The sequence below is a fragment of the Geospiza fortis genome, unplaced genomic scaffold, assembly GCF_000277835.1.
Source record: "Geospiza fortis unplaced genomic scaffold, GeoFor_1.0 scaffold650, whole genome shotgun sequence".
NCBI lineage: Eukaryota > Metazoa > Chordata > Aves > Passeriformes > Thraupidae > Geospiza > Geospiza fortis.
Window position 1 is genome coordinate 304,628 of NW_005054598.1, and position 12,985 is coordinate 317,612.

The window sequence follows — 12,985 nt, forward strand, 5'->3', positions numbered from 1 at the left end:
AACATGCAAAACAAATGTTCATGAAACAGCCTCAAACCCTGTTTTTAAGATAAATATCTACCCTCAAAGTGCAAAAGACAAAGGCAAATCAAGCTGGGTTTATCACGGTGCCCTCTTCTGGCCCTTGAAAAAACAGTCGCCTTGCTGTCACCTGGTGTCTGCTTGGAAGAGGCATCACAAGGAGCATCTGATTGTGCAAATGGATTAATTTATTAAACTGGCCAGAAAAATACAATCACAGACCCTTCCAAATACCATACAAAACACGTTTAAAAATTCTTCAGTTATGTACGGGTTTATAAAAATAACTAACAACACTATTTTAGAAATCTCAGTAGAAATACAAGAATTTGTTACCAGGTAGGAAATTATGCATGAGGCATTCTGCCTACAGGGCTGGGGAATTCACAATGCACTACTGAACTCCCAACAACCATTTAATAAAAGTAATCCAAATCTTTCACTAAAAGAGAGGGAAATGGAAAAACAGATCAAAAAACCACATTCATCTCCAATACAAAGAACCACTTTCGCCATTTCTTGACAAGTAAATATGCAGCTTATCCAACACAGTAGAGATATTCAAGAATTTGGTATTTTCACTGAAACCTCTGTTTTAAAAGTATTGTTTTCTTAATTAAATATTAAACATAGCACACATGGAACTAAATAGAACTTTTAGACCCTATTTACACAAAACAGATTTTTCACTACTGGTTTTTGGAGTTTGGCTGGAGGGTTTGTTTGGATAGTTGTTTTGGAGGGCAGTATTGTTTGGTTGCGTAATTTTTTTATCTTAAGGGCTCACTAATCTCCAGGAAATCTCAATACTTTTGTGTTCAAAGTGGCCAGTTTAGACCTGAAACAGTGCAGCTTATGACAGCTCACCTGGAAAGAAAGAAATTTACTCAAATTTAATGAAGTTGCACAGAGCTCTTGGAAGGACAATTCATTCAACATTGGAATTCTGTCAGCTCCAAAGCAGATTCATTATAATCACATAAGCTTCAGAAAGAGCTAAGATCATCACATCTGCATTATATGCATGATTTCAGGGAAGAAACACAACAACTTTCTGTATTAAAAGGCCTTTGTAAATTATTTTCCTTTCTCATTGAGAAGAATGTTTTCACAAATAAGGCTCTCTAAATAAAAAGTCACAACATAGTCAGTTTGGAAGGCAAGAAATATGTTGTTTTAGGTGGTACTAAACTTTTTTCCAAGGCTATTTTCTTCCTCATGATCAAACAAGTAGAACTTGCCCTCTATAGGCATGTAAGCTGGTAAAATGTATGCTTATGAGGAGACCTTGCATTTGTGTGTCATGATCCAGAACACAGGAGCTATTTTATCTGATACAACTACCTGAACTTGGGAGGAATTTTTCTGAGGTGGGAAGTTCTTTGTTCTGGAAAGAACTAGAAAGGGATGTTCATGAAAGAAACTAGAGAGGAATAAAGCCAAACCAAAACAGTTGTTTTCCAGCTGTGCTAGCAGTTCTTCCATCACTGCCCACCAGACAATGCAGGCTTCAGGCTATGACTTCATGAAGGCATTTATTAAATGCCCTGCTAATCAGCAGCTCAACAGTCCAGATTCCCATTGCATTGCTAATTGCCAGCCAGGCACCACAAGTGACCAACTTCCACAGAGCTCTTCTCATTAGGATGATGGAATGTCCAGGTTAAGCTCTACACATTTCTGCAGGTGTCCAAGGGCGACTTCTCCCAAAATCTTCTGAATTGCAGGAGTCAGACACTGTGATGAAAGTCAGTCTCTGGCAATAGCAATGATGGGGGAATTTACCCTCAGCATCCACTCACAGTGGTGTTTTCACCAGAACGCTTAGTCACAGACAGGGTGGTGAATACCTTGAGACAAAGAAGAAAGAAGATTCTCAGCATGGCTAAATCTACTTTCTTTTTTCCTGGAAGATTAAATTGGGCATGATGCTCAAAATCGGAACCACTTCTTAAAGTAAGAAAATAATGAAAATCCTACTTTTAAAGTCCTTGCCATTAAACAGCACACACACACACAAATTACTTCTGTTCTCTTCATTTAACTTATGTTCTTCCTTTTACAGTGGAAAAGAAAGAATTAAGGAAGTCACATGGCTTTATACCACCTCTTATCTTAATGCTCCTAAGTTTTTACAGTGGGAACAAGCTCAGCAATAATAGACTCCAGTACACCTAATGAATAAGTGTCTTTATGGCTCAAAGAAAACTTCTTTGTGGGGGAAAGTGAAGTTAACTCAAGGCATGGGCATTTGGAGAGAATTTTGCCTTTGTGCCTTTCTAGCCATTATAGAAACAGGGAAGTGATTGCTGATGAAGACATTATGTCCGGTATCTGTGTCCTCTTGACAACAGCTATGGGAACACTGAGTAAAACGAATTTGAAAAATTCCAGTCTTTACTACTTTTAAGTCACATTAAAGAAAAATAAATAAATAAATAAATAAATATTTATAGATATATTATTCCTAAATAATTATTGTAAAATTAACGGATTAAAATTTGGGAAGGAAGATTCTATAAACATTTGCTTAATACTGGTACTTTACTATGCAAATAATTGCATTGTTTTGCATACATACAATATAGAAAGGAAAAACGGAAGTCAAAACCACTGCTATCTAAATGTTTCAAAGTTGCAATAATTAGTTATCATCAGAGCCATCTCTCAGGAAGAATAAACTTAGCACAGGATATAGTACATACACGTTTCAGCTATGCAAATAACACTGAATTATCTAAAGATAATGGGGATCAGAAAGACATATTTCTTTAAGTAGAAGTTTTGCTGCATTAAGACTGCTAGCAGCTCTTCAGAGGACAACATCAATAAATGATAAACCTCTTCCACTTTCTATAAGCACATAAAGCATTATCCACAAATCAGGAAGATAAATGTATGTCTAATATATATGGCATAAGAACAGTGACTTATCTAAAATATAGTGCATGTTTTGAGAGAGGGGTTTGTAGACTTCATTTCTGATCCACAGCCTGACAACATATAGGAGTCTTCATTTATTGTTATTTCACTTCAAAAGACCAAGATTAAAAAGCACAAAATTTATGTGCTTTCCTCCTGGCCAGACTGCAAGCTCCAGGTGTGGGAGGGGTCCACACTGCTTCCTAGTAAGCCAGCTGGAGTAATTTGATAATTGTTGAAAACAAGTATTTTAGATAGGATTTGTTTGTTACTTAAGAGAAGACAAAACCTTAGATCCAATGGCTGGAAAGCCATCATTAGCTACCTGGAAGAATCACCCTAGCTTTCAGGAGACAATTTCTCTTCATCACAGATGATCAATAGTACACCCCCGAATTTCAGGCAGCACAGTGCAGCTGAGGCTGAGATGTAATTCTCTGTATGGCTGAGGTCCTACCAGTTATGTGCTTGCAGTTATTTGCACTCAACCTTGCAAGAAATTCCATTCTGAGCTCCTGTTTTCTGCAGAATAAAATGCTCCTTCAAGAAGAGGAGGAAAATCTGGCTCTAATTCGTAGACAGTGAAAATGGGACCCTCAGTCTTAAGGTTTTCTTCAAGTGGAATAAAACCATGTTTCACAAGAGACTTAGCAATTAATTAGTACTAGTGCCAGTGAAGATGTCAGCACTTGACCCTGTAACACTGGCCCTTCCTGTTCAAATCAGACTTCATTTTCTTTAACTTTTACAGGGATGTAACAAAGATAACAGTGATATTATCCATCATTCTATTCATCCGATATGCTCATTTCTCACAAATCCCAGTTTTCAAGCATTTTTCTAATCGAAGAGTGCCATCTTGCACTTTGACTTTTATTTACTGCTCAAGAGATTAAATTAAGCATAAAAAACCCTTTTGAAGACTGTCATTAAAAATAATCAGTGTTTCCTGGAGCTTTTAAATAGCATATTTCTCCTGAGCCAGTTTCTTCCTCCCCCACTCAAACAAATCTGATTATCTGAAATTACCTCCCTGAATTATGTCTGATCATCATTCTATTCAGTTTCAGTTTTAGCAGCTCAGATGTCCAGAATAAATTATGACTCTCATCCTCTCTTCACACTGCATATGCTAATATCCCACTTGAGTTCACAGGTTTGAATGCTGCCCTCAGAGATCCCCCTCCACAGGGCCCCTGGGAAGACAAGGACCTGCTAGCTCTCTTCAAGGGCCTCCAAGAATACCATTAAATGGTACTACAAAGAACAGAATATATTGTGAATGCTTTGTAGAGGATTTAGATTGGTAGCAGTCCATCAATGGAGTCCTTATTGCATTGCTTTTACTAAACCACCTAGAAAGTAGGAAAGAAGAGAGGTGGATGTCGCTTCTGCAGAGGAGCATTCTGGTGCTCCCTTGTACTGCTTTACTTCTAACACAACCAGAGACTCTGTATGAAGACTTACACAGGTCATAAAAAAGCTTTCGGGGATCCTCAGCTAATATAAACTGGTCCTAATGCTACTAAAATCAATCTCTGATTTACATCTGGGAGGAGCTGTTCCACACCTGCTAGAGAAAATTGAGCTCTTCATTTAAGAGGAACAGCAAGATAAAAAGTAGAAATATTTGTGTGGCTTCATGAATTGAAAGGCTACAGGATAAAGAAGAGATCTTTAAGAGGAGAGAGTTTAATAAAAAAATTGTCATGTAACTGGTCCCCTTTCCCAGCACTAGTTTGTAAGCCTATTTTGGGTGCACTTATCTAGCTTTAGCAGAAATAGTATTTGAAGCCTTCATAATCTTAAGTAGGATAAAAATTCTATACTTTCCAGTAGAGAGAGAACTGGATTAAGGGAAGGCATAAACTTTTCACAAATGAACACAATTTTTAAAAAACAATTTTAAAACTCCCAGACTAAGCCTAAGCGTTAGAATTCTAAATATAAAACCAGATAATTTCCTCTCCTTTCCTCCCCCCACCTTCCTGCAAATTTGGACTTCTTTAATAGAGCTCTGTTATTCAGATTTCTAACACCTTACCCCAGAATGCCATGAAAGCTGGGCTTTGAAGTGACTTTGTATACAAACCTCTGCACAGACAGGATGAATTCCTACGGTGCTGTCCAGCTGCTCTTTTGTCAACCCACATTTAATAGCAGCTGCAAACCCTTGGGTGACCTCTCCAGCATTTGGACCAAGGACATGGAAGCCAATGACTCTCTCCTAAATGCCAAAGACAATCAAATGCAAGCACAATCATGAATTCAGTTCTCTTTAGACAACAGGTAAAGCTTTCTTATTCGGAGTATATAATTTAATCAGCTCACAAAACATATCACAAATTAATGTAACCACTAAAATGTGAATTATAATTAGCACCAACAGATGTGCGGCTGTGTAATTTAGTTCTCTCTCTCCAAAGATTCAACTAGGAACTCAGGAGATTTTATTCAGGTGAGTTATTCCACTCGTGCCAACAGAACATTTGCCTAACTAAAGGTGAGCACCCTGCATTAAGGTTTTCAGTATGAGGGTCTGTGGTAGGTGGCTACAGGGTCTGTATCTGTTGAAGAATTTTCAGTTTGATCGTTGCTCACAGGAAAGGACCACAAGCTGAAGTTGTGGCCAACCAGACATGGCAAGAAGTCTATTCTAACTGAACTGTCAATGACACTTGTGGCAGTGTTGGCTTTCAGTGGAAGATAATATGCTTAGAGACTGGCAAAAAACCCCATCCAGTTACAAGGAAGGTACCATTCACACTCTTCCTCTCTATACTCCTGTTCAATTGCAGAACACATCACACTGCACATACATCCCCAGAAAACATCCAGCAGAACAAGCTGTACTGACTTGACCTGCGTTTCTTAATGAGAGAAACATGAAAATTTAGCACATCACCTGCTGTGAGCTTTAGTGGCCTTCAGGGAATTCATCAGTTTTTGGTCAGCATAGATATAGCTCAGTTGAGTATCAAAAGTTACCTGCTCTTCCCACAGGAAGAATATATTACATATATTGAGCATAGTGAATACTACTGAAAAATTATTATTCTTTCAGTAAATCTGAGGACTGAGATTTACCACAGGGTTTATTTAAATAAGGAAAGCTATAATCAGGTAATAAGTAAAATGGAATTATCTTAATTTTCCTTTAGAAATATTGACATATGTCAAAATAAAAGCACAGCAATGAAACCAAGGCAATGAAAGTTTTAAATAGTTACTGAACTATTATTTGTTTCTAGGGTAACTTTCAGCACTACACCTAGATGTTTAAACGTTTCAACTTTTCAAGACAAGAAGTGAAAATAAATTAATGAAACACTTTAAATCACCATTAAATCTTTGCATTTTCTTAAGTAACTCTGGATTAGAGCATAGCTAAAGGCTCTAAAATACCTTCCACACTACTGCAAACTCCTCCAGAAGGAGGAGATAGACAGGTTTGCAAATTTTACAAAATATTGACAAGATGCTTAGAAAGACTGCAGGAAGCAAAATCTGTATCTAAGAAAGATGAATATAGGTTAAGTAAGTTTTGTTTTTTCTCATAGGACAGATATGCCACCATCTTAACAGGAATATATTTTAATAGAATATTACTCTTCATAATAATTTATATTAATAAAATCAACTACATTTTATTGAACAGATGATGATCGTTCTGAGACAGCCACACCAATTCTTCTAACCAATTACTAGTTTTGCTTTTGCTTCAGCGGGTAGTGTACATTTCCACGGCCAGGAAATTTTATCCTTGTCCAAGGATAATCCTGGTATTATCACCCTAAATGGGATTTGTGCAGGGAAGATACATTATCCTGTTAGAACAAGCTCAAGAATTTTATGAACACATGTGAATTTGGAGTGGTTACAAGTTGTGATAGTTTCTGAGAGACCTCAATTTCAGAGAGAAGAGTCTCCCAGAAGAGAATGTCCAAGTCTGGGGCAGAGAGAATTAACCAATAAAATTCCTAACCCTTTTTACATGCATTGATTTGCTCACTTCTCAAAGTTAATCAACAGTCTTAAAGATCTCTACTTCTTATTTTACATATATGGAAGAAGTAGCATATACAAATAACAATGGCAGAATTTTGTATTTTACTGGGAGTTGGTTTTGTATACGCAGAAATATTCATCACTATAAATATTTATTACACTTCAAAAGGTAGGCAAATTTAAATTCATTTTAATTTGTTAAAAACAACCTATTTATAGCTGTTGTGTCATCAACAGTTTTATGATAAGCATTTAGATATTGTTTTCCCAGGAAGGAACTAACTTACATTAAGGATAACTTACGTTATCTTGAGTATTGCAAATTATCTTTGCATAGCATTTGTTGTTATCTCTGGATGGCACAGTCCACTCCAGTGGCCAGAAATGACTATGGTACACCTGGAAATAAAACACAGGTTAAAAAAGAGTCATAAAACTTCCAAGCAGAGAACATGATCTTCCAAAAGCTGCCAGATTATCCTAAATAATGAGCTATGTACACAGTATTTAGAACATCTGAAATCATGATGATACTCTTTTCCCTTAATGAATGCCAAAGACAGAAGTCTCTATAAACCAAGTACTAGTGACATCCAATAATTTAAAAATGAGAAGCCATAAGAATATTACACTTCCAGAATATTATATAGTTCACCATGTTCTTATTAAATTACAAAATCAGAAGTGACTCAATAATCTTATTGAGGCTTGCAAAAACAAAAGCCAATAAGGTGACACAACAAAGAGGTCAGAATACATTAAATGAGGACTTAGCCAAAGCACAAATGCTTCTGGGTGCATATTAAAAAAATAAAATGCTTTCAAAATTTCAAAAGTGCATTTTCCAGAATAAAGGGTCCAGTGTTTCACATATAACACCAAGAACTTCACTCAATAACAAAAATTTGCCTGGGTATATACAAACTTTGAAGGGAGAAAAGAATTTAAGCTTTTGCCCTGTGGTCAGGTTTACAGTGTTTTTCACACTGCCATTTTGAGTTTTATTTACTTATTTTCCTCCACAGTTCAAATCGGAAAAAGTCAGCTAAGAGGGAGACAAGTTCTCAACTTCATGCACTACCACCTACTGCTTATTTCTGTAAATAATGCTCCTCAGGTGATATTTGCAGGACATAAAAATTCAGTTTATTGTGAGATTTCCTCCTGTCATGCATTCTGTAATGTGGTCAGTACAGCATTTTGGAAGAACAGCCTCAAGACACTAAGTGCTTATATTTGTCTAATTTCACTCCTGACCAGCAATCCCAGGGAATGAAAAGGGATTACTCACATGAGTAAAATTAAGCACATACCTCTTTGTACAGTCAAAGGAAACAGGAAAATGAGCTAACATTTGGCTTTACAAAGTAAAAATCACTATGGTAAGAAATTTGCCACGCTGTAGGTACAAAAGCTCCACTTTGTCATTAAAACCAGTGTATTAATTCCAGCATATACCCAGTTTAAAATTATCCTGAAGTATTTTCAGACACATAGAAACCCTTTTTCTATTTTTTTTAAACCAAACAGTCCACCTTTAAGCCCCCCTTTGCCAAAAATAGAACATATCTGCAATTAGAGCTATTGGAATTGAGGATTATTTTTATAACATGTCTAGGAACAGCCAAGGAAGACAAAAAATGTACCTAGTCACCTCCTGTCCTTACATGAGAGCACAAAATGCTATTTTAATTTACTCTTAATATTATTTTAAATTACAAATTGGAAAACTAAAACCCAGGTGAAATTAAGGCATTTACCTCAATGTTTTCCTCCCCAAACTTCTCCACTGCGGTCTCTTCAGGGTACCCACAGGCTCCATACTCCAAAGGAGTAAATACAGTAGTCGGAACATTCACATAGTCACACTGTATGGCATTCAAAACAAAACGAAAACCCACACAACATCAGTAATAAAACCAGCATACAGCAGTCTGAAACACAGCAAGAAAAGCTTGATTATTCACAATACTGGAAGCTCTTTTGCTTTTTTAAAATTGTCTCAAATTAAGGTACAGTTTTTTGTTTGTTCATTCCAGAGGTGTTAATTAGAGCAAGAAAAAAAAAGACAGCTTAAAGCCACTCAAACATTAGCAGGCATTGATTAAATGGAAAAGGAAATTCAGTGCCCTATTTAAAAAATGTACCAGATCACAGGCCAAACGGGACATAAAAGTTGCCTGTTCAACCACTTCTAGGAAGCATACTATTTTTAGGTGGGGATGCTGCAAGGGCACCATTACCATTCAACACTCTTTTTTCATCAGCTGTGGCCTAGGTGATGCCGAAGAACCAATGACGTGTAGTACAACCATCTGGGGGGACAGTGAAAACTTGTCACTTCTCCCAGTTTTGTATCATCTCCAAACTTTCTGAGGGTGCACTTGTTCTCAGCATCCAGATCCATTAGTTTAGCTGTTAAACAGCACTGGAACCAAGCCCAACCCTGTGGCACACCACCAGTGACTGGCCTTCAGCTGAGCCTTTAAGCTTGTCTGTTCAGCCAGTTTTCAACCCACCTCACTGCCCACTTACCCAGCCTGCAATTCATCCCTTTGTCCATGACAATGTTATGGAGGCAGTGTCAAAAGCTTTCACTAGACTCAAAATAAACAAACATACACTGCTCTTCCCATATACACCAAATGAGTCATTCTGCTATAGCAGACTAGCAGGCCAGTCAGCTCTATTTCATGTCTAGCAATTTTATTTTCTACATATTTCAACTCTAATTAATTTCCTTTGTGACTGGGGATCAACTAAGGTGCTGACTACTGTTCTTGCCCCACCTATCCATAACACCCGTTACATTTCAATCACCTTCTCCAGATTTGTTACAAAGGCAGTATGAGCCACACTCCCATTTTTTTAAAGTAGTTGCTCGTTTCGTAGATTCACTGAATAAGAATGCTTCCTTTGGCAGCATAGCAATTTTTGTACCTTGACAGACTTATCTGGCATAAAATGTAAATTAAGACATATTCATAGCATTGCAGCAACAAAAAAATTCAGCTTCTGCTACAGTTTCTTAAACCTTGCCTGGCTATTTCAATGACATTATGTGCACTGATTCAGGGTTCTGTTGCTGCCGTATCTGCCAATGTAAAACAAAGAACTCAATCATGCTCTAAATCTGGCTGATAGCTGAACTTGCTATGAATACGGCAGGCTCTGAAAGGGATAAACATTTATGGTCATGCCATATGGTTATGAAGGTGAGACAAGCACCCATATCAGCGTAACAGTTCTTTAAAGGCACTCTCCTTTCCTTCTGGTTTAAACATAAGGTGTAAATGAGTACCTACATTACTCCCATTTGAGCAACCATAATCTGGCTGAAACCCAGAACTGCACTAGTATGAAACATGAACACTGAATCCATTAATTCAACTACTCAGGTATAAACATGTACTGAGTTACTGGTACATCTCATCTTCCTTTGTGTCCACATTCAACTACAATTAGGGCTGCATATTACATTGAAAACATACAGATGAGAAATGAAAAAAATTCATTAAAATAAGACTGAAAATTAAGATCACAAACTCCTATTCCACTCTATTAGGGACGTAGGTAGGTTCAGCAAACTGCCTTTGAATTGGTGTTAAAGCACTTTACAGGATGGGAAACATTGATGACTTTAAAGGAAGGCAGTAGAATTGAAAACAAGTTAAATGATCTCTGTTAATTTCATTATCATTGTACTTTGAGAGAAAACTAAGCCCTCTTAATAGGAAAAAAAAAGAGACTACTGCTTAATCCAAAAGGTATTAATTTCTTCCTACACAATTAGCCAAACACATCTGCAGTAATATCTTTGCCGGGGGAAAATTAAAATGATCATCAAAGCTAATCCTTAAAATTCTACTGGGTTTTCCACAAGCAAGCAGACTTGCACTCTGCGCTTAGAAGCAGAGCAGTGACAGTGTTTCGTGGCAACTGGTTCCTTACCTTAGTGGTTGTCCCAGCATAAAGCCTCCGAACTAACAACCTTCCTGCCTGGATTGCCACTGGTGTGAGTTCCAGCTTGTCCTGCAGGATATCTCCAACAGCATAGATATACGGAATATTTGTCTGCTCCTCATCATTGACAGGAATTTTTCCCGTTCTGCAATTGGAATTAACAAGAAAAGGCTGGAGGTGTAAATAACTTGCAGGCCCCTTAGCTTTAAGAGAAAGACTTGTATGTGAAGTATGAAGGAAAGAATTCGTATTCATAAACTTACAGTCTCAGGCAGGAATACAAAATAGGGCAAATTTGACCAAAACTACAGGAATTCACACACTGGATGAGGAGGTAGCTTCAGAAGCTGCAATTCATCTCCTGAATCACTCAGGTGAAGCACCTCTTCCTGAAACACCTTCTACCACCAGCTGAGCTGTGTACTGGCAACTTTCAGGAATGACAGGAAGAGACATTTTCCCACTCCTTTTGTAGGACAAAACAATTTTTCCACTACTGAAATGTCAGTCCAGTGGCTGAAGCTGTTTATAGAAACTTATTCTTCAGGCTTCTACACAGAGACAGGTCAAGCTGTTACACACCATACCTAAGGAACAGCCAGCAAGCTTTTTAGCTGCAAGTGCACTGAGCTAATGGAAGTTTTTAATTATTAATATTTCCTACTTCATCAATAAATGAGATAGTGCAGTAATCACTGCAGGAAACACATGTAACAGGGAAACCTAATCAGACAGACACAGAAACACAGTTACTTGAGAAACCAGTAGCAATTCCCATATTAAAAATCCAACTTCCTCAATTTTGCACTCACTAAAAATTTTACAGTGTATGCTAATAACTTTATAGTTCATTCTATTAAACTAGTAATAGGTGTCCTGACATCAGAAAGATGCGTACTGTTCCACAAACCAACATGGATGTGCCAATTTTGAGTGGACCAAAATTTCCACTTATTTGAAATACCACAATTGTTCCCCTTGACAACATCAGTTACTGCATCCGTATGTAAATACTCTGCATTGGTCACGGTCATGGTCCCTTGTTTTCTCTTCAAAGGGAAGAACTCTGAGGACCCACATGCCTGCAAGATGTTTTAGTTACCAATATTGAAAATGTTGCTGATAGCTCCACTCCCTGGTACAACAACCTCACTACATTTAACATCAAATACTCTTCTACAGAAGACACAGATTGTATCCAAGGTTGCTTAAAGGCAAGAAATAAAACCCTCCAAAACCTAAAACACATCAAGAATTTCACATGGGAGTTTAAGGAATGCTACTTGAACCTTATTTTTCAAAATAACATATAGCAGCTTTTACATTAAAATATGAACAAAACTCACTGCTCTAAAAGCCTGTATGAACAAACAGATTTTTGTTCCAAGAGGTGATAAAAGCAAGGAGATGAGAAAAAGAGCATAAAAGGAACAACTGACAGATCCTAGAAAACCCTGTGGCTGGAAGAAGCTAAGATGGACCTGTAAATCTAGAAAGAATGAAATAGACACTTTTTTCCTCCCAGGAATTAGAAATTGACATTTCAGCAACAAAAAAGCAAATGCAGCAGTACCATGGGAGAAAATGCAGCTATCTGCTACATGGTCTCCCACCCAAGTGTACAGAAACAAGAGACAAATTTTTCCTCAAAAATTTGGGTGTCTCTGCACCACTACCATTGTAACAGCACATGACACAAACTCAGCAGTGAGTGGTACACAGACATCTGTCCTTACCTTTCATTGATATTCACTCCGACTTTGTCCAAACCAATTTTTCTTGTGCATGGATCTCGTCCAATTGCCAGCAGCACCTGCAAAACAGCGATGCACATGACTGATTTTTAAAAACTCAAAAGTGCATTTTCCTTTTGCTATTATCTTCAATATATACTAGAGATTAGTATCTAAAGCTTGGTCACAGTAAGGTGAATACATTTGCTATCCATTGTACATTCATAGAGTTTAAAACAAGCCATGTTACCACCATGACCTAACAATACCAGGTTTTAATGCTAAGATTAAAAACAGGCAAATAGCTTTCCCTTGAGGAATACTCCAAGAATATTCTA

General features: G+C 37.3%; 1 protein-coding gene across 1 annotated transcript in view; it reads right to left on the minus strand.

The window, feature by feature from the left end:
- Window positions 1–191: 191 nt before the first annotated feature.
- The window catches only part of TXNRD1 (thioredoxin reductase 1), a 27,280-nt gene continuing 14,486 nt past the window's right edge, over window positions 192–12,985 (minus strand). The window contains exons 10-15 of the mRNA XM_005430079.2: window positions 12,651–12,727; window positions 10,903–11,059; window positions 8,712–8,819; window positions 7,255–7,350; window positions 5,036–5,170; window positions 192–1,871 (exon numbers count right to left, since the gene is read on the minus strand). Of these exons, the coding sequence (XP_005430136.1) occupies window positions 1,809–1,871; window positions 5,036–5,170; window positions 7,255–7,350; window positions 8,712–8,819; window positions 10,903–11,059; window positions 12,651–12,727 (636 nt within the window). The 3' untranslated portion in view covers window positions 192–1,808. The remainder of the gene's footprint in view (window positions 1,872–5,035; window positions 5,171–7,254; window positions 7,351–8,711; window positions 8,820–10,902; window positions 11,060–12,650; window positions 12,728–12,985) is intronic.